Source organism: Colias eurytheme, chromosome 1 (genome assembly GCF_061535395.1).
Source record: "Colias eurytheme isolate Ceu_HAF_F1 chromosome 1, ilColEury1 Martin Lab GWU primary, whole genome shotgun sequence".
NCBI lineage: Eukaryota > Metazoa > Arthropoda > Insecta > Lepidoptera > Pieridae > Colias > Colias eurytheme.
Genome location: NC_142980.1, coordinates 15404661 through 15427491, shown reverse-complemented (window position 1 = coordinate 15427491; position 22831 = coordinate 15404661). Strand labels below are relative to the sequence as shown.

The window sequence follows — 22831 nt, the reverse complement described above, 5'->3', positions numbered from 1 at the left end:
ATAATTATTACTAATCATTAATTATTATTATAATTGTTCTTAAGTACTTAAAATTATTGAATACCAATGTTTTGTGTTGCATTGGTTGTAAGGGTTGTATGTAGCCCTTTTTTGCAAGTGTTGTTGTCAAGTTATTGTAGATGTTCCGTGGTAAGATTTTAGCAATGTTTCTTCTATTTACTATAGCAGAACTAGAAAAACACACAAATTATTTATCATTTAAATTTTTAAAATCTTTACTTTATTATCAAATATCCCTGCTTTCTTTCGGTTTTATGTGTGGTTTTATGTGTCTAAGGGACACACTGCGCGCCATCTATTGAAATAATAAACAACTATCTTAACAAATACGAATCAATATTATAATGATTACTTGATTACTAATTTGATGATTTAAAATTTACAATATTACTGTAACGATGGAAAACGACCTTTTTGTTGAATTCCACGTTTAATATTATCCTTGCTTGCTTGATTTCATTGACGTTTTTGCTACACGTTGAGATATTTTTGTAGGCAATTCGAATAGTCTACAAAGTCTGCTTTTTTAAATCTTCATTATGTTAGAGCGCGAAATAAAAACCCTACTTATAGACTTATAATTATTATTTTACTGGGAACTTAAGAGCGCTATTCAAGTTTGTAGTTAGGTCGCTACATAATGATACAAGGTAGGAGGGACTGCATACAGAAGGAAATAAAACGACAGAAGTATTATTTTCATCTCATATTTCTTTTTTCACTATAAAAAAATGTTCGCCGCAGTCGTTTGGGATCATCGTCAGTATTAAACAATAATAAAACTATTTATAAATATAAGGTAAATACAGTCTGTTGCGAGTGATTAGACCTTTTTTCTGTCCTCTGAATTTTATATATTGCGCTTCTTGAATATCATAATATCATATAATCTAACAAATATTCCTATTCATGTAATAATTATAATAGTACTTTTCTTTCAACGCTACATAAAGTTGGAAATTTAGTTATTTTCGTATGATCCAGTTATTGATTACTCTGTATAGTATCAAAAGTAGGTATTATTTGAAACGCTGTATAAATAATATAATATAAGGTACTATGTTTAATAGTATCATCTTTACATTATGGACAGCATCAATATAAATAACGATTACAAGTACTTCGAAACCTATTCAGTCTATCTTCAATATTATTTCATGAATAGAAACAAATGCTAGTATATCCTGAAACATCGCTTATGGTCGTCGTTGTCGGTCGCTTTTATTGTCTGTGGCAATCGTTGTCCATAGTCAGTTCTTGATTATCTATGCCTCTGCGGAATTGGTGACTGCGCTGCCGGTGGAAGACTGAGCATCGGGATCTGGTTCCCTGACTCCCATCCATGGAACCCGCTTTTCTAACTCCACCCTGTATATTTGAAAGAACATAATTAACACCATAGACTAAAGGAGTAGAATGAAATGCACTTGCCGCATATATTATGCCGTAGCAATTCTGTATCTCAATAGCGCAAGAAAGGATGTTTTTTTTGGGGTTGCATGTTTATAAATTTAAGGTACCTTTGAAGGCTTAGGAACTTTAATAATTAAAAATTTCTAGAAATCGAACTTCGGTATAATTATTATTGTTTTTTGGCTTACCTGAATCTTGGGTGGTTAATAGCGTAGACCCAGGGGTCGAGACAGGACACCGCTTTGCAGAATACTGCTGGGATCATCGTTACCACAGGCGTTAGTAGTGTTCTGCAACAAAGACAATGCATGAAAAGTTGACTTAAATAACTTGAATGAAATAATTAATTTAAAAAAAAATATTATTTTTATTTGAATGTTTACGTACCTATCTCCGAACGCTCCAATCATGGCGACGATGCCATAAGGCGTCCACGAACAGATAAACAGGAAGAAGATGGTGAAAGCCACCTTCGCGATTCTGATCTCCACGCTCTTACCAGCATCTTCTTTGTTAGAAGCAAGCGACTTGACATTCATCTTCTTGGCCTGCTCCTTGAGCATTTTCTCGTGATGGCGCACCTAAGGATAAAAAATATAATTTGAATCGAATATAGAGTTTCTGAAACAAATTGGAAAAGAGATGGTAGTCGTTTGGTTTATGAAATATTCGGAAAGATTCTTATGATATTTTCAAAAAGAAACCCGAAAGAAAACTTGTGAGTGAAAACGTCTTAAGATCAGTTCGCACTTTATATTTTCACGTACATCATAATTTAAATATACTTACAGCACCAAACAGCTTGAGATAGAAGGTGCAGATAAGAGTCATTGGGATCACATAGCTCCAAATAGATATGCACAATACAAACGTCCTTACGTCATCGCTTAGGAAGTCAAATGAACATGTTGTTAGGAAACCCTCTGGAAAAAACAAGAAAAGTAATTTATTTTATGTCAATAGTATTTAAAATTGGTTTGGGTTCTGGAAATAATACCCCTTGAGAATGTACTATTTATTTTATTCTAACCGCTTCCGTATTACAGTAGTTAATGGGTTCATTCCCCGTTTTAGACTAACAAATTGATTTAGAAAACAGCTGTTCTATTCATTTGACCCATTCACTGTTTTTTTTGTTATGTCTTATAATTAATCTTTGGAACTAATTATTCATCTACCAAATAGTATCTGAAAATCTTAATTAGGACTGAAAATTATAAAAATGGAAAACAACGTTCCAAATTTGTAAAATATGTATTAGGTAAACTAAACTAAAGGTAGAGTCGAAATACAACAAGTAATTTAAAGTTTAATAATCTTTAAACAGAAGTTATTCTACAAGATACATATTTTGTTCTACATACCAGTAACAAATCTACCCCAGGTCTTTGTGAGCGGGAACACCGTGAATGGCATCGCGTAGAGCCACGTGAATATAACTAGTAGTGTCGCCTGGGCTCTGTTGATTCGCCCGTCGATTGGTGATGATATTGTTCTGGGAAGGGTAGCATAAAATTAATTTATTGGGTTGTAGTTAAACGTATATTGTAGAATTAAATGAGCTTTTATTGGTAGGTACAGTAGGAATTACGAAAGAAGTAATGTCTTGAAACGTGGTTGTATACGTGTTTGATATAATTGTAGAAAGATTAGCTGTAAAACATTATCAATCTGTTTCACGATACTTAGTTTTACTTAGAAATGTTTTGACCAATGTAGATGAAGAGTCGATAGGTAAACATTTTTAAGGTTCTTGAATTGATTCTCCTAGAAAATTTAGAGAAAAATAAGTATATATATAAATAAATATATATCAATAACAAAATATAACTCACTTGTATCTATCATACGCTATAACAGCGTTGGTCATAGCCCCACCAATACCAGACAGCGAGCCCAGCACCGCATAGATGTCGCAGCCGAGCTCGTAGCCCAGCATCCTCTGGTAGAAAGAGTTCAAGATGAGGTGGGGCATCTCACCCATCATGGCCAGGTCGAAGAGCGCCAGGTTGATCACGAACATGTTACTTGGTGTGCGCAGGGATTTGGATCTGGTGGAAGGATTTATATAGTTAGTAAGTTTGTCTATAATAAATGACCCAAAAAAAATATTATCATTTTCATAGAGAAAGCCTTACGACGTAGTTTTTTATAATACTGTGAACCGACAAATAAAGTGTCATAAATCACATTTTTTCCATAAGCAGGTATTAAAAATTTAAATTTTGCCGAAATTATAAGTTAGGTAAACTGCAGTTATTACTAGCTTTCCGCCCGCGGCTTCGCCTGCGTTTTCAAAGAAAAACCCGTTCCTGTAGGATTTCCGGAATAAAACCTATCCTATGTCCTTTCTCGGGTATCAAAATATCTATATACCAAATTTAATGCAAATTGGTTCAGTAGTTAAGGCGTGATTGAGTAACAGACAGACAGACAGAGTTACTTTCGCATTTATATCTAATATTAGTATGGATTATTTATTGAACAGAAAACAACCACCTTAATCAAAATCGGTTAACCCCGGCGCATGTTTGAGGTAATAAACCCGAAAAAAGCAGTCGATTTGAGAAGCTCTTCCTTTATTGTAAAGTCGGTTGAAACGATAGTCAAAAGAATGTCTATTAAATTATCTTAATGCATTAATATTAAACATTTTAAATAATAATAAATTCAGCTTTTGTTTTACTCACGTGCTAAATATCCATATAACGAGTCCATTGCCGGTCACAGAGGATATGGTGAGGATAGTGTATATGAGTGCCAGGAGATAGTGCGAGGATCGATCCACGTCTGGAAACTGTCGCCAGTGTTCATGTACCAAGTGCTGGTGCTCCTCCGGTATGTTCCAGCCCAGCATGTGCTTTTGGATCTCGTGGGATACCCTGGAAAATTTCAGGTGAAAAAAAATTCATTTTTTTAGTTTAGTTTGTAGGTATTTTGATTATTTTTTTTTGTAAAATAATTGAATATTTCGGACAAGTATTCAGAAATATGACAATGAATTTTTTTTTCATACACTTTTTAAGTGCATAGGGAAAAGGATCAATTTCATAAACCTATACTCACATTTTATAAGGAAAAGCAATAGGTTCGTTTTCTGTGAAATTTTCTGCCATTTTGATTGAATTTTTTGCTTCTTCCTATAAAAATAAATAAAATAAAATGTTGGTGACGAAGTGAGTAGTTCGACTGATGTCGCTTCTCACTTGTGCAGTTGTCATCGAAGAGCCCTTTTATATAAGTATTCGTTTGCGTGACTGTTAAATCTTTAATTCAATAAAATAATAAGATCTTGTTTATTTGTGATCAGGAATGTATTACATGAGGAGCGATGTTTCTTCTTGTATTTGCATTAATTAGCAGCGTTGTGTTGTTTTAGTTCAGGGACCTTTCCATATCATAGCAAAATACAGCAGCATATTATAATATTATAGCAGTAAGCAGTTTTTGGGACTCTTTCTGTTATTTTTTAACTGAATGAAAGTAATTATTACAGTTTTTTTTAATTTCCTTAGAAAGGAGCACATTTCAACCTTCAAGACCTTCATACCATCATATTTTGTTTGTAGAAACTCTTCGGTGGTACTCTAATTACTACTAGGTATAGGTTTACGATTACGATTCAAAGGTGCTTGATATGATCTGGTTTTCAACTATAGTTAGCATTATATATAGCATTATATAGCATTATTATTACAATTGGAATATCTACATTCTACATCTTTTTTTTCAAATGGTTACATTATTTTTGTGCGTAATTAGGTACGGTGCTTATTACGGTGCTTATGCTATTACTTGATTCATACCTAAGTACGTATAAACACAGTGTGACAAATATTTATATAGGTAGATAGAAAACATAAATATGTATAAGCTTTTTTCTTTCAATAAACAGATGAAAATCATCTTGGTAGATCTAGAGTAGATAATTCTTGAAACAAAAAAAAAATCGCAGTCTGATGAAACCCATTAGAAAAGGAGGGGAATATGATGAAAATATGTAAAAGGAAAAATAAATTACGGTCAATCCGGTTTGGGAAATGGGAGGGGGGAGCTTTTAAGAGAAAAAAATGGTCTCTCTCTATTTCCGACAAAACTACAAGTCCTACGGAAAAAAGTTCAATGGCAATGTATGCATTTCCTGAGAACATTTACTATGGTAATGTTATGTATTTTTTTTACACCATACGAAAGTAGATATTTCAATGAATAAAAGGCTCCCCAAGTTTTTGAAAAAAGCTGATATTTTGACGGGTGACCTTTCGATTGAAAATTAGGTTGTTTTTTTGGTATTAATTCAAAATAAGGCGAAAAAAGAAATATTTTCAATCAAATAAATAACAGTGTATTTGGGACATAATAAAGTAAGTTTCCACCAAATTTCGTAGAAAAAAATAAATTTGGAAGTAGATAAAAATAAAAGACCAAAAACTGGGTTTTTTGAATTTTTCACCTAAATTTTGAGATTATGTGAAAAATTGTGGATATAAAAGTTGTAGAACTTTTAATTACCTACAACTATGCCATTGAACTTTTTTCCGTAGGACTTGTAGTTTTGTCGGAAATCGAGAGAAACCATTTTTTTCTCTTAAAAGCTCCCCCCTCCCACTTCCCGGACTCGGATTGACCGTAATTTATTTTTCCTTTTATTTTCATCATATTCCCCTCCTTTTCTAATGGGTTTCATCCGACTGCGATTTTTTTAACTTTTTATCATTTTTAAAGGCTTCTACCCCAGTCTATACGAAAGTTCACAGTCGAAAGATGAGAGGAAAAAATATGAACAACTATCCACTACTTACGAATCCATACATTGCCTTATTTTATGTTGTAAAAGCAAAAACAAACAATTAATAATGGTTAATTATATCGTGTCACAATGTTTGTCCTCAATGGACTCCTAAACCACTTAACCGATTATAATAAAATTCGCACACCATGTGCAGTTCGATCCAACTTGAGAGATAGGATAGTTTAAAAACATGTAGGTACCACGAGCGAAGCCGGGGCGGACCGCTAGTTGTATTATAAAGGTCTTAGAAATATTTTATTATTAAGAGTAATTTTGAAATTAAGAGTACATCGAATGTTCAAAAAGGAAGCTTTATTTTATAATGTATAATGTAAAATGCTTAGGTACTTAAAACTCATAACCATTGCAAAATTTCAACTACATAGTTCTTGATTAATCTTATCTTTTTATTTTGCGACTTACATTATTATTGTATACTCAAACATGAAAACAAAGTTTTAAATATTGTTAACTTTTGAAAATAGCCTAACTCTATAGCTTTTTAAAATATATATTTTCTGTTTTTTTTTTTCAGAATAATTGACGTTTACATGTATTATGATAATGTAACTATGTCAGTTTAATAGCGTAGCTTTTATCATAATATACACGAAATCTAATTTATTAATTTTTCGTGTATAAAAATATTTTTATACACGAAAATCTTCTTGGTTCTTAGATAATATAAGTCGCTACGAATAAATTAACCCCTCATGAGAATCACTGAATCCGCTGATATAAGAAGCTAAGAATTTTAATTTACAATTCTACTTTCATAACAGTGAAGTATGTGTCAGTCTTTAGTGAAGGGTTTATTTTAACTTTTTCAAAGACTTTCACGTCCTAACAACTACAATGTCGAAGATCAAACACCATTAGCATACGTTTGATTGCACATCGAGAGATTTTATACTATTTTATTGAATTAAAGAATAAACAGTCACGCAAGGGGTAGTATAAAAGTGATGTACAATGGTTCGTTATCACAAGTGAGAAGCGACTGGGGTCGGACTACTCACTTCGTCATCTGGTAGTAGATAAAATTAGAACCAATATGGCACACAACCACACGGTAGATCATGGCCCGCTGGCCTATCCGTTCAAAATGTGAGTATTTAAAAATAATGCAATTTTTCGCGGTGCAGTTTTTTTAATCACTTTCATTATTTTAAGAATTTAGTACATTGCCAAAATGAAGTAAAATTTTAGATTGGTTTATTTTCCAGTTATTTCTTTGTAATTCCTTATGCTTATGCGCAGAGCGAATTTTATTATAATGCGTCGCCTCTTTTTTACATAAATAACCAAAATTTTTGTCCAACAGCTAATTCTTCTTTATCGCTATAGTATGCTAAACGCTCCGTACCTAATGTCAATTTTAATGTCAAACCTTGCGACTCCCAATCCTATACAAACGAGGATCAACAACTTTTTCCTTCCAGGGTCTCCGCTGAGATCCAGGAAGGCATGCTGGGCTGGAACATACCTCCAGAGCACCAGGACCTCGTGCACGAGCACTGGCGCCAGTTCCCAGCTGTGGACAAGTCCTCGCACTACCTACTGGCGCTAATATACGCTACACTCACCATATTCTCTATTACTGGCAACGGACTGGTCATTTGGATATTTGGCACGTGAGTTTTTGATGGGAATACGTAATTTAAAAAATCTGGATAATATGGAATAAAGTGCTCATAAATTAGTGATGACATAAAGTAACGACAAAAGCTTACAATAAACTTTGACATAGGTAAATAAGTTTAGATAATTAACAATTTTTGCATAGAAAAACGTGATAGTTCATGAACTGCCTAAATGCAAATATTTGATTTTGGTAAAATACGTGGATCTTATACCTCGTATAGAAAAGAGATCAATACATTTAATTAATGGACCACGGCGTTTTAATTAATGGTTAATTTGATACACATTTGAGAACTTTATTTGACATAGGTACATATAAATTTTACAATTTCCCCGCGTCTTTCAGAGATTTACTCGTAAAAGTATGAAAACTTGATAAATCACCCTTTTTATCTCGTCGCGAAGTTGACGCGTGATTCATTTATCATCATTAAACCTTTTAAAAAGTTTTCAAAATAAAATGCTACAATTTGAAAGACTTTCCAACATTTATTTGAATTATTTTTGAGTGGTTTAAAAGTATACTGTTTAGAATTTAAAGTATTTATTGAGTTTCTACTGGCACGATTCATTTGAAACGAATTGAATTATTCAATCCTTCCTATCCTATCCTACTAATATTATAAATGCGAAAGTTTGTGAGGATGTGTGTGTGTTTGTTACACTTTCACGCAAATATTACTGAACCGATTACAATGAAATTTAGCACACGTATAGATGGTAACTTGGATTAACACATATAATAGGTTTTATCCTGGAAATACCACGGGAACGGGAGCTATGCGGATTTTCCTTTGAAAACGCGGGCGAAGCCGCGGGCGGAAATCTAGTAACATATAAAGATTAACAAACCCATGTCTCGGCAATGCTTATGGAAAGTACAGGCAAACATACGTTTCAATGCTCATGTTTATTATTATTTCGTACTTATTCGTTTCAATGCTCGAAAAATCATCCTGATTATTATATAAGAGTTTTGGATAGGAAAAGGAAACTTGTGAAAATAGTTTGATATTTTGGGTGCGAGTGACATCGAATTTTATGGGTCGGTAATACAGGCTCCTAATATGTTCTGGGTAGCTTATTTGTAAAAAATGCGAATTTATCAATAAATAAAAAATTAAATTTGTCATCCGTGAAATCCATCCTTAATATTATAAATGCGAAAGTAACTCTGTCTGTCTGTCTGTTACTCAATCACGCCTAAACTACTGAACCAATTTGCATGAAATTTGGTATGGAGATATTTTGATACCCGAGAAAGGACATAGGCTACCTTTTATTGCGAAATATGTACCACGGGCGAAGCCGGGGCGGACCTCTAATACTCTATAAATTCCACAAGTTCCTTGGAATCTTTCAGATCCAAGTCACTCCGATCAGCCAGCAACATGTTCATAATAAACTTGGCGATCTTCGACCTGACCATGATGCTGGAGATGCCCCATCTGATCGTGAATTCCTTTTACCAAAGGATGCTGGGCAACCAGCTGGGATGTGATATATATTCTGTGTTCGGGTCCTTATCTGGCATTGGAGGTTCTATCACCAATGCTGTGATCGCTTATGATAGATATAAGTAAGTTGGATTTTTATTGACTTGAAGGTCGAAGTAATTAATAAAAAATGTATGCGTGTACTAGAGTACACACGTAAGAAGTGAAACTTCTTTATGACCTTAAAAATGTCACGAGTATGGCGTAACGCAAAAATGTCACGCGTACGGCGTAACGCAAAAATGTTACACTAAATTTTTGTCCAACCCCGATAAAGAAGTTTCACTTCAAAAACTGTTGGACTATGTAATCTTAAAGATTGAGAGTACACGTGAAGTATTAAAAAATTAGTATTTCAATTAGTATTTATAAGGTATTTATTATTAACAAAATAAGGGGAAAATAAACAAATTTCGAACTTTCCCGTATAAATAGTTAAACATAATAACAACAGCAAATAGCTCTCTATTATGCTCCGGGAATAAGTTTGCCTCGATTTTGTAGAGTTGATTTGATGAGTACCTAGCTATCTATTAGTCGTACTTATAATTCTTAATACATATAATAATGTTTTAAATATGTTTTCTAAGTTTTAATGATTATAAATTGCAACAAAAATGCTTGCGTAATTTTTACTTAAAAAATTTACCTAAAAAATTCACTATAGCGAACAATTTCAGAACTTAAACATAAATTAATACTTTTTATTTATGATTTTCCCAGGACCATATCCTGCCCAATAGACGGGAGGATAAATCGAGTGCAAGCGTCCATATTAATCGCCATCACTTGGCTCTACGCGCTGCCCTTCACCATTGTCCCCATGACCGGGGCTTGGGGCAGATATGTGCCTGGTAATCACTACATAGTATAAAACAAAGTCGATTTCCCTGTCCCTATGTCCCTATGTCCTTATGTCCCTATGTCCCTTTGTACGCTTAAATCTTTGAAACTACGCAACGGATTTTGATGCGGTTTTTTTAATAGATAGAGTGATTCAAGAGGAAGGTTTATATGTATAATAACATCCATTAAATAGTGGAAAAGTACTGTTATTTTTGAGGTTTCTAAAGTGATGTCGTAAAAAATTACATTTTTTCCGCTTACATTGCAAACGCAGGCTAAACCCTACGAGTTTTATCAAAATAATGTACTAAGTATTATACACATTGAAAAGGTCTATAGAAAAGTCCGCGATGGTATATGTCTATCTCTTATGGATAACCCACAATAACATTTTTTTGTCACTTACTTTTTACGAAAAATAATGGCTAATTTTCGATGTGATTTTAACCAATACAGCATTAATCCTTAACCAATTAAATACCTTGAATACATTGTTCGTTTAATATAGATCTATATGGCCCTTTACACCGTATGATTTAAGTGAATATTTTCGAAGATATTACAGATTTAAAAATTGCGGGACGTAGCGTTTGCGGCGGTACCGGCCGGCCGCCCGGCTATCTATTTTATACCCGTGCGAAGCCGGAGCGGGCCGCTATGTTTTTATATACAACGTTCACAGTTTTGCTGTAGTGTATTTAGTATCAGCATTGCACCCGTGCGAAGCCGGGGCGGGTCGCTAGTAGTAAATAATATGTAAAATATATACAAATCGTCTGTTTTGTTCAATTTTTTTAGGATTTAATATCAACTTTTTATGTGACTGTGTGTGTACTGAATCGGCAATGACTATAAAATCTAAATTGTGACCAGAACAATCTTAAGTGCTCGATGATTTAGTTACAGTGGGTTACGAAAGTTTATTTTAAGAACCAACAATTACTTTGGGAAATATTTTAAGTCTAGTCATTATGGTCATTTATTTTAACTTAAAGTGTACATAAGTTCATCGTAATTTAAATATTTTATAGGAATCGAATAAGAATTATTGTCAGTAACATTTTATTTACGAATTAACTCTTGGTTCTGGAAAAACAAATATACATACCAAAATAAATATTGTTCTCACAATTTTTGCAAATAAATAATCATAATTATTATTAGAATTTATCATTTAATTTTTTCAGAGGGCTTCCTAACAACGTGTTCATTTGACTTCTTAAGCGAGGACCCGGATACCAAAGCATTTGTCGCCTGCATCTTTGTATGGAGTTATGTCATTCCAATGAGCCTCATTTGCATATTCTATTCTAAACTATTTATTGCGGTAAGTTCTTCATGAAAAATAGTATTTAATATTTTAGAGGTGAAACAGGGTTATTCCGTGATTGAATTTCAGTTATTTAAAGCAAAAAATTATTCGTTTTAATATGTAACTTAATTTTGGATTTAAATTAATTAAATTAATATTTATGTATAAATAAATAAGCCACGTCACGCTTCTGCTACGGTACAGGCCATAATCCACCACGCTGGCCAAGTGCGGGTTGACGGATGTTTTGATTCTTCGACATGTCGGTTTCACGATGTTTTCCTTCCCTGATTCGAGTAACAATAATCAAGGTCATTTATTTGGTTATATGCATGTATCAGTGGTGAGGACCTCGGACTTCAAATCAATAAGTCCAAGTTTCGAGATCAGGCAAGCGAGCAGGGAATAAATTGGTTTTTCACAAGAAGCTTATATCTAATACACTGGAGATAACAAGAAAATATGACCTTGAATGACGCCTGTATGTTTTTTTATCCCTTTCACATCTAACTTGCCAAGTTACTGAAATCTCCAGTGTATTAGATATAAGCTTCTTGGTTTTTCAATATATTTGCGCATGTTGATAACATCACCATTGCTCGAACGGTGTGTGACATCTACCAACCCGCACTTGACCAGATTGGTGGATTAAGGCATGTACCCTCAAAGGAGGCCCAAAGTGCGAACGTATATGAGCTGATGATAATTTATTTTGTATAGGTCCGGCATCACGAGAAAATGTTAAAAGAGCAAGCAAAAAAGATGAATGTAAAGTCTTTAGCTTCGAACAAGGATGATGGTGGAAAAAGCGTGGAGATCAGGATCGCGAAGGTTGCCTTCACCATATTCTTCCTGTTCATCTGTTCCTGGACACCGTATGGAATTGTCGCCATGATTGGGGCGTTTGGAGACAGGTAGGTATTTAAAAAAACTACAACTATCCTACTAATATTATAAATGCGAAAGTTTGTGAGGATGTGTGTGTGTGTGTGTGTTTGTAACTCTTTCACGCAAATACTACTAAACCGATTACAATGACATTTAGCACACATAATAATAGAGGGTAACTTGGATTAACACATAGGATAGGTTTTATCCCGGAAATCCCACGGGCGGAAAGCTAGTAGTTGATGAAGTATGTTATTTTGTAGTTAGGTATAAAGCAAATTCACTTAACATCTGTTTCACTGATCGATCTGTTTTGCAAGTAGGTCAGTCTTATTGCCTTACCAGTTCATGACATTTTACTAGTTTTTACAGGTTAGGCTTAAAACAATATTGTAGCAGTACTTTTTAACAAATACGTTACGCTTCACCTCTATATTTGTAATAGACTCTTTTAGATTCGATTTTGAACCAAACTTTGTACACTTATCAAAGATTGGCGACAATACAATAATTTCACGACTTCAGGCGTGTTTGTTTTTTCTTTAGTCTTTTAGGGCTCCGTATCGAAAGGGTAAAACGGGATCTATTACTCAGACTTCGTTGTTTGCCTGTCTATCTGTAGCCAGGCTGTATCTCATTAACTGTAATGTATTTCTGTTGCCGCTATAACAACAAATACTAAAAAGTTAAACAAAATATTAATGGTCCTCAAATTACGGAACCCTTCATGCGCGAGTCCAACTCGCACTTGGCCAGTTTTTTAATATTGACATGATTTTAAAAGAGCAACTATGGAGTTTCTTGCCGATTCTTCTCCATAGATACTGCTTTCCGAATCGGTGGTAAATGTTAAAAATACTTAATATGTAATGACGATTCGAAAGTGCTACTAAATAGTAGTCTAATTGAATAAATGAATGTTTGAGTTTGAGTTGAGTTAAACTATAATATTATTAACAGTATATTTATTTGTTTCAGGGCCTTATTAACGCCTGTAGTGACGATGATTCCAGCGGTGTTCTGCAAAGCTGTATCATGTATTGATCCATGGGTCTATGCTATCAATCACCCAAGATTTAGGTAAGGGTTTTTCAAATTAATATAAATCTTTAAAATTTTTAAGTACTGATACTACATTCAACAAGAGTAACTATTGAGTTTCTATCTGATTTTTATTGATCTTCCTTATATAATATAAACATATAAACACTTCCAAAAGTTTGAAGTAATTAAATATTATGTTGAGTTTGTGAACTAGTTCACCCTGCGTAACATGAAGTCATATTTGTTTTATTTCCAGTGTGGAAAAGCGATAGCACGACACAACCTATTGCTAGCGCTATCACTTTCCCACATTTTAATACTAAAATAATCCTTTTAGTCTTCATGAAAACCTCCCTGGTGAATTCTTTGCAGAGTCTTATGAATTTTTTTAATAATTTTTGAAGTGAAACTTCTTTAGGCGCGCTACGTCATGGATATTAGCGACGATTTTGGTATCTTTGAATATTGTCAAAGAAATTTTATTTCGGATACTGTGCACTGCACACACACTCTTTTTTGTTTCATTATATTACAATAATTTATGTATAACTAGCTTTCCGCCTGCGGCTTCGCCCGCGTTTTCAAAGAAAAACCCGCATAGTTCCCGTTCCCGTGGGATTTCCGGGATAAAACCTAGCCTATGTTACTCGTGGATAATGTAGCTTTCGAATGGTGAAAGAATTTTTAAAATCGGTCCAGTAGTTTATGAGCCTATTCATTACAATCAAACAAACAAACAAACAAACAAAGTTTTCCTTATAGTTCTTTATAATATTAGTGTAGATAATTAATCTTAACTTGTTAAACTATCCTACTAGATTCAAAACTATGTATTTCTGGTTCAATCTATTTTTTTATATGCTTCATTTATTTTTACCCAGGGTTGAGTTAGAGAAGCGTGTCCCCTGGATGGGTGTCCGGGAGCCCGACCCGGACGCGCAGTCCACTAACGCGAGCACAGCGACCACACCCGCTGAGGCTTAGAGACTCCATCACATTGACCCTTGCTTGTTCTTGGACTGACCTCTATGTCAACACGATATAATACTGTCAAATACTTCGGGTATTGTGATATAGCAGTTTTATTTCCAGTGTGGGAAAGGGATGGATATATAGCGCTGTCCTTTTCCCCGATATAATAAGTGCTTTATCATGATATTAATAAGCCATGATAACATGGTACCCCCATTTTATGACATTATCCCCAGTGTGGGAAAGGGATGGATATATAGCGCTGTCCTTTGCCCCGATATAATATTGCGATATAATACTGCTTTATAATGATACCATGATTATATTATGTATAAGCTATGAAATGATACTTCGGGTACCATGATATAGCAGTATCCAGTGTGGGAAAGGGAGGGACATATAATATAGCGCTGTCCTTTTCCCCGATATAATTCTGCTTTATCATGATATTGGGAAAGGGATGGACATATCTGTCATTTTACCACATATACCGGATACATTTACCGGATATAATACTGTTATATTAACATAACATATACATACATACATTATAACAGTATTATATCTGGTGTGGGAAAGGGAGGGACATAAAAGTGCTGTCCTTTTCCGCACTGGTAATAAGTAATATGAATTAGCAGTATTATTCCCAATGCGGGAGAGGGATGGACATAAATGGTGCCGTCCCTTTCCGGCGTAGGGAAAGGATCGAGATATATAGCGCTGTCCTTTTCTAGCGCTGGTAATAGGTGCTATGATATAACAATATTATATTCGATGTGGAAAAGGGAGGAACATAAGAGTGCTGTCCTTTTCGCGCGCTGGACATCATGTCGTTATTGTCAGCAGTGTGAAAGGGATGGCTAGACATACATAGCGCCGTCCTTTTCCCACGCTGGAAGTAATATTGCTTTAACATGGTACTTCAATGGAATTAGCATTAGCTCATAACTTTTCGAAACTTGAGTAATTGTTTTTTTTCTTTCTTATAATGTTGATATCAGAGGGTGATAACTGATAACGTCATTCTGTATAATGCGACAAACATTTTAAACTATATGTACATATAATTCCTAGATTACGGTATATGTTGTATTATTTTGTTGCTATAGGTAGTAAAGCATAAAAACCGATACGTTCTGTGAAACCGTTGAGTTAAGCTTGTGTTATTTGGACTTGTATAAACGTAAATGCTGTGCATTCTTATTATACAGTGTTTTTGTATACGAAGGCTATTGTAAAAGATAACTCAACGATATCGGAAAAAAAAATCGACGATACCGACGACTTGGCGAATGTTTACGATGCACATGAAATAAAATGAAAATTATAAAAATATTCTGTTGTTTTATTTATACTCAATGCACCTAAACATTGCACAAGAATTCTCATCAGTGCAAAGAGCTGTCACAGGCGACTAAATATAGATTCCAAAATTAGGTGTGATAATGACCGTAGTATTGGTAGAGTGAGGTGTCAAAACTGGAGAATTACGAAAACTAAATCGAATGAAAATTGATCAGAAATATGTATATATTACACAGTATCAAACAAAGTCGCTTTCTCTGTCCCTATGTCCCTTTGTTATATGCTATCTTTAAAACTACGCAACGGATTTTGATGCGTTTTTTTTTAAAGACAGAGTGATTAAAGAGGAAGGTCTTAGTATATAATTTATTAGGTTTTAAGCCACGGATGACGGGCGGTAAGCTAGTTAGTAATAATTCAAACTATATTGCTTTTTTGAATGGTAGGAACCTATAATTTTAGTGACTGAAGAATAAAGTATCGAGTGTAAAGTCTGGCGCGACACCTAATACTAGTAGAAGTGTTGCGTTGAATTAAAATAAGTGCCACGCAATCTTGCAACTGTCACTCGACAGTTAACAAATAAAACCTTTTTAGAATACACTATTGTATTTATTCTTAGGAATTCTTAGGGTTTTTATTTGAGGTATATGCGAATGGAATAATAGCATATTCCATACAAAATATTATAAATAAGACGACACCGAAGACAGTACTGAGGTGGTACACGTAGGTATACCTTAACCTCATTTTTCCAGTCAGTTACAAAACGGTTTTATATCATAAATAAATTAAAATTATCGTAAAAATTTGTACAATATCGCAGATATAACTTTGAATACTTCGTTGTAAAAATAAAATATAAATAAAAGATACGTGAATATTGCTTTAAAAATCCCTAACATGTCGGTTACCTGGATAATTGGATCATGTTATATTGATTAAGCCGATTCGCAACCTTAACACTCGAGCCGTCGTAGTCGTTATTTAGTACAGACATAGGACAGGGCGATCTATAAAAAAATAAACGTTTTTCTGTTCAATGGAAGCATACCTGTGCACGTTATAGCAATTAACCGCGCGTAAAGACAAAGCAAGATTACGCAAATGTGTTAAACTGTATGTGGCAAAAATAGCACAAGCGGCAGATCGCAGACACGCGGTATGTGAATTCGGGAACGCACCACTTTTACACAAATTATTTTCTAATATCGCGACGTAAACAATAGTTCACGTGTGTGTGTGTATGTGTGATGTTCGCGGGCGGCGGCGCAGGATTCCAAAAGCAGTCGAAACCTCCCTGGGAGAACACCAGTGAAGTGACACCTAGCTGGTAAGCGCTTTCATATTAGGATGACATTAAGTCGTTTACGACTCGCTGCGAGCGTCTGAAGTGATATTTTATCGCTCGGTTAGAAGTTATTTTCGATGTTTACATTTGTGTTTTTGTTATGACTATGGGATGACACTTATGAAGTGGTTCGTAACGGAGTTTGAACACTTGCAAGTTAATGTTTAAACACGCTTAGGTAATATTCATAAATTACAATTTAAGGAGCTTTTTCTAGTGGTTATGGTAGAGTGTATTTATGCTCATTTCCGACGAGTCACAATATTTTAATGTTTATTTTGAGATAGGTATTTATTAACAGGACCGGAGTTTAATTTTAATGTATCTTTCCTTTTCCTCAAACGAAAAGAATTTATAAATTACCGAATGAGATGCTGTTGACTTAAAAAACTTATATTTATTTATGAAATAGTTAATTTCGTCCACTGACTACGATTATTTTTGACGATGCCAAAAATCTATCTCGTCCTTTGCCAGAAATCGATTTATCTGCATTTCAAATTCCATGGATTTGGATACAGCAATTAAAAACGAAGTAAAGGATTTATAGATTGATGAATTTATACGGTTGGATTTAATGAATTGTATTGTTTAAAATTCTCTCCGAGAGTTACGGTTGGCAGATATTCCGAAAATGTCGTCTGTAGTTACGTAGTTCCTATTGTAATTGAATTAATGTCTTAATGAACAACAGCTTATTAAGTGAAGTCCCGTGTCCCAGTGTGGGGTATGGGACAAATGCAATATAAGTATATAAATGTTTCACAGGTCGATATTATTTATCGGCAAATTGGTGATCACACTTCTGTGTACCTACCAAGACATTTATTTTTGGTTGTCTCCACCGGGAATCAAACCTGATGCTTACATCTAGATACCTGTACTGAACAAAAGAGGCAGTATATTATATATAATATTAGTATATATTATGATTTTTAAGAAAATATTTATCTTTATAAAAATATCTTTATGCAATGATTCTGAAAATGTATTTATTTGTGAAACTTAAAAAAATGATTTAATAACTCAGGCCCCGGAACCACAGACACAATAGAAAATCTATTGTGTCTGGGACCGATCGGGCCGCTTGGGGCTCAAATCTCAATGGGTTAATAATTACAAAATCAACCATCTTCTATCAACCATGTGCTGATATCAAACAGTTTAACAAGACCAAATATCACAGAAATTTACACCGCATTTAATGCTCTATAATAGAGAGTTCTACTAATAGTGGCTACTTTGAGCCTTTCCGTGTAACTAGAATACAGGGTATTCTCTAGTACTTTGAATTTCATAATCTTAGTAAAGGAACATTTCATAGAAGACTTACCGTCTGTTTCAGACGTTGAAATGCTATTACCGGCCATTTACTTACAATGTTTAAGCTGAAAACCTTAACAAAATGTTACATCAGAGTTAGATTAATTAATATAATGGAATAGATAAAATATATCTTGAATTACACTTATATGCAACAACTTATTAAGAACTGGTTGTGGCTAAAATTTAAGTTCAGTGAGATGATCTTGGGAACTTGCAGATTTATTGTAAAGGTCGGGTTTTTTTTTCTAGAAAATTGGTTTGAGCACTGAAGTTGTAGTTTACTACTTTTAAATATTGCAAATACAAAGGGGAAATTGTAAAATGCAATATTATATAATCTTACTAACTTTTTTACTTACAAGAGAATTAAACAACGGAACATTGATTTATCCAAACTTTCTCATTTTTGAAGTGTCGTTTAGGATGTAAATTAACGAGATTATTAATGTTACTTTACAGATAAAATCTTTTGATGGAGACCTACGATTTTAAAGCCAATATAAATAGTAATTTAATTGTTCAAAAAATTCAAAAACATGAATAAGCCTTAAGGTGTTACATCTGCCCCGCAACAATATGACAGCCTACAAGAAAATAGAAGTTCCATCTCGTACTCTCTAGTTCTGTATGGTGCGTTTTTTTATTTTAGATGAATAGTTTGAATACACTTTGGCAGATAAAAGGTAAAAGCGGCTCTTGAAATTTACAATGCGTCTTTTGGGAAAGTTGGTTAATATTTATAGCATGATAGATTTGTACCGGGTTCATAGAATATGTAGAGCATACAGCTGCTGACTAGGTAGAGCGTCTAGTCTCAGTGCCGTGTCTTTGACCGTCCAAATACTGTCCGTCTTGTGCTTATGATTATTTAATCATGATAATGATAGTCACAGAGTCATTGTTCGGTAGAAAAGAGATACGTGTGACTGAGGTTTCATTGCTTATTCCACAGCGCTCTATATTTTGTTCACCGCGCCATCTATGCAAAGAAAGTCAATTTAATTTATTATACTTTATAAAAAGTATGTGGGCAATATGATTGTGACGTAGTACTAATAGATTTACAAAGATGGCGCTGCTAGCTTCGTCCTTGTTATGTATTAATTGAATTTGTAGCTCGAATGCTTAAAAGTAGGAGGGCTAAGTTTTGTTAAATGTTTGCCAGCGGAATAATTTCGAGAATAACCGAGTTTTATACGTAATTTTATTGCTGTTTCATAAGCTTTCAGTGTCAAGGGTATACGCTACGTAATTCATTTTTTGCAGCAAATTATAACTGAAAATTAAGTGAAACGAACATTTGTTTTGTATTTACCTGCCTGCAACGGTGTATGCACTTTGGTTAAAATAATACTGCAACCGGTTCAATTTAGGAGCTTTTTATTTTAGTATATTCTTATAATAATCTTTATAAATATCGACAGAATGTTATAATATTATGTAGGTAAGTCATATCTATTGGTATTTGGGACATGTATGTATTTGACATTTTCATAGATAAATTTCCTTTGGGGGTGAGTAAATGATTTTAGTCTATATAACTTGTAAGATCGATCATTTTAGTCTTCACAAAGATTCTCTTTCATCCTAAGGGACCACAGGAATGAGTCTATTCTACGTAGTTTTGCGGATTATACGTTCTCCGCAGCATTCTGAAGTTAGCCTTTACTAGGGTAAGAATATTAGATAATGTATTGGGATAAATATGTTTATTTCATAGGGAAAGGATAGATCATCATATATTATTGTTATATATATTATATGAGTTTTAGAAATAACAGTTTTTAGTTGTCTTTAGATGTAGCCCGGAGGTAAATGCTTGATAACAGTAAAGCTAACAGCATATTCCTTATTTGATTTCATATCAAATACGTGCCGTTTTCAAGGACTAACAGTAAGATTGAGATTGATATTGTCTAGTAAAAATAACTCTGTCAAGTTTGAGCAGGTACTTGACATAACTTTTTTCCCCAAGTAAAATTTATGAGAGTTTGAGTTTAATACCAGCCAATAAAAATGTCACTAATAATCCCCACTACCTATGGGAAGTAGGTCAAACTGATATTTGTTATACCCAATTATAGTAATTAAAAACTTTGATATTCTAAACAACCCATTAAAATTTTATAATTAATTACGATAAATGTTTTAAACGCCCTCAGGGCTTTAAAAATGTAGCAAATATGAAAGTATTAATATTAAAATGATTGTAGTCTAATCGTATGTTCGTGTATGGGGAAATTATATGTGGCCTTAGCCTGGTTCTACGTCAACCCTATCCTCGACATGTTTGCTAAAATTCAAAATGCATTGTTATTGAACGAATAACTCTGTATTGTGCTTTTTGTGATTTCCTCGCTGCGATTTTTCATCTAACTAGATTGATATGTGTCATTTTAATGTTATAGATGGGCTTTGGATGTGGTTTGGGCTTTTGTAGACTGTATTTGGATGAAAGCGTTGATATAATAAACGCAGTGCAACGGTTTTTGGGTCGTTATTTGATATAGTTATAAGGTTTAGAACTTGTTTAGAAGGACGTTCCTTTTAGAAGCTTCAAAAATGACTATTATTTTTTGGCTAAGTTTTTAAATAAAATACATATTTAGAACTCTATAAATATATTAATAGAACTTTATTATAATGAGCGATCAACGAAAAAAAACTTAAATGGAATAAAACTTATTTTTTTAGTAAATTTTCCATAAGTAGATGATTTATTATTTTATTACTCGAAAAATATTTACTTTTTGAAAATTTCTAAAAAATCAAAAAACCGTCATAGCTCAATAACCATCCATTTTTGACCCCTGGTTAACTGGATTTAATTTGTTGCAAATGACCTCTAGTATCACCCCTTGAAGGATCACGTCGAATTTCCAGTCACCCTGTATAGACGGTTAGCGCTATCCCTTTCCCACACAAGAAATAATGCTGCTATGACATCATGGTAACTGAAGAGTACACGTGATTTCAATAGCATTATGTAGAATTAGGACCGCTACCGCAACATTTATCTTACATAAATCTTGGTGCCCCTTTCGAGCGTTTATCGGAAGTCAATACGTTTACACTTTTATACTCAATGAATCATTGTAAACACTAACATGTTGAATGAGTTATTGTGTAAATAATTCACGCCTATATAATAAACGAACACTTATACTTGTTATCATATTCATTTAAAATTTATTTGCTATATATTTTATGAGTCAAATGAGTAAAACATTCAAAGGCTTATTAATTCTATTTGATTCTTCTCAGCAATTATAAAGGATTATAATATAAAGATACAAACATATCAAAATTGTTTCAGCCGTTTCCATGACAGCAGACTACGTACAGCCTTAATCATAAGGAATCAGGTCATGGTTCGGCCAGTAGACGCCAAAACATTATTAGCAGACAAAGGCATATCGATATTGCTTTCACTATAAAGGAAATTAGCGGAAAGGAAATTATTCTATTGCGGTTTATTCTTATTGTATTTATGTTAGATTTCGAAACAAAGATATTATAAGCACAGATAATCTATACCTACTAATATTATAAATAGGAAAGGTTTGTAATTATGTATGTATGTATGGTTTTCACGCATAAACTACTGGTCCGATTTCGAAAATTCTTGCACCATTAGAAAGCTGCAGCTTCATTGAGCAACATACTAGGCAATATTGCATTTTCAAAAAATTAGAGATCCTTACCAAAAATGCAATAATGTAACCCAAGGTGTAAAAAATTCTTTAATAAAAATTCTGTCATCGCGTGCGCTGCGTAATCTATTCCTTGAAGTAGGTACGAGGATGGTTCTTATGAAAAAAAAAACGTAAACATGTAGGTACCACGGGCGAAGCCGGGGCGGACCGCTAGTATAATATTATATACAACTAGTACCTATTGAGTTTATTGTGTGATTCTATTATTTAGCATAGAAATTAACATTCGAAACCAATCAACATAATATTAATGAGATGGATAATCTAATGATACAAAATGTTTAGTGATTATTATTCCAATTTGATAATGTTACACTAATTCAATTTCTCTTTGATCTTCCAATAGTGGTGGTAAATTAGCCTGCATCGCCATAATTTGATTTCAATACAATTATACAAGTAATTGAAATCAGTTAAATGTATAACATTTGATATAATTGCACGCTCTGTTGCCTCGCTATTATGTCCGCTATTATCAGAGAAATCCTATTGTTTACATTCAAACAGATAAACATAAACGTCCTTTGGTGAAGCCGTCTTGTCTGTATTGTTTTCGCTTAAGATTTGGTTAATTTACCGAGGGTTTCGTGTTTGCAATTTTGTGTTCTAAGTTGCGGAAATTAGGGTTGTATGTCGATTGTGGAAGTAATAATTGTATAGCTTTTTACCTGATTAAATTGGGGAAGTGCGAAAATGGTAGCTGTT

General features: G+C 33.7%; 2 protein-coding genes across 3 annotated transcripts; one reads left to right on the top strand and one right to left on the bottom strand.

Annotated features, from left to right (window-relative positions):
• Positions 1-781: 781 nt before the first annotated feature.
• Positions 782-4633, bottom strand: LOC149911405 (opsin-3-like). Its single transcript, XM_090106070.1, has 8 exons — positions 4501-4633; positions 4125-4316; positions 3270-3485; positions 2799-2929; positions 2224-2357; positions 1822-2015; positions 1623-1724; positions 782-1389 (listed from the first exon to the last, which is right to left on the bottom strand). The coding sequence occupies exons 1-8, from the start codon at positions 4548-4550 to the stop codon at positions 1287-1289; spliced, it is 1122 nt and encodes a 373-aa protein (XP_089962196.1). The 5' UTR covers positions 4551-4633; the 3' UTR covers positions 782-1286.
• LOC149911404 (opsin-3-like) lies at positions 1081-14440 on the top strand. Of its 2 annotated transcripts, XM_090106082.1 has the most exons (9): positions 1081-1095; positions 7290-7333; positions 7669-7860; positions 9234-9449; positions 10090-10220; positions 11400-11539; positions 12245-12438; positions 13391-13492; positions 14338-14440. In XM_090106082.1, the coding sequence occupies exons 1-9, from the start codon at positions 1081-1083 to the stop codon at positions 14438-14440; spliced, it is 1137 nt and encodes a 378-aa protein (XP_089962208.1). The 2 variants fall into 2 exon arrangements, with proteins under 2 accessions (XP_089962208.1, XP_089962217.1); XM_090106091.1 differs by lacking the exon at positions 1081-1095 and having other exon boundaries at positions 7275-7333.
• Positions 14441-22831: the final 8391 nt, after the last annotated feature.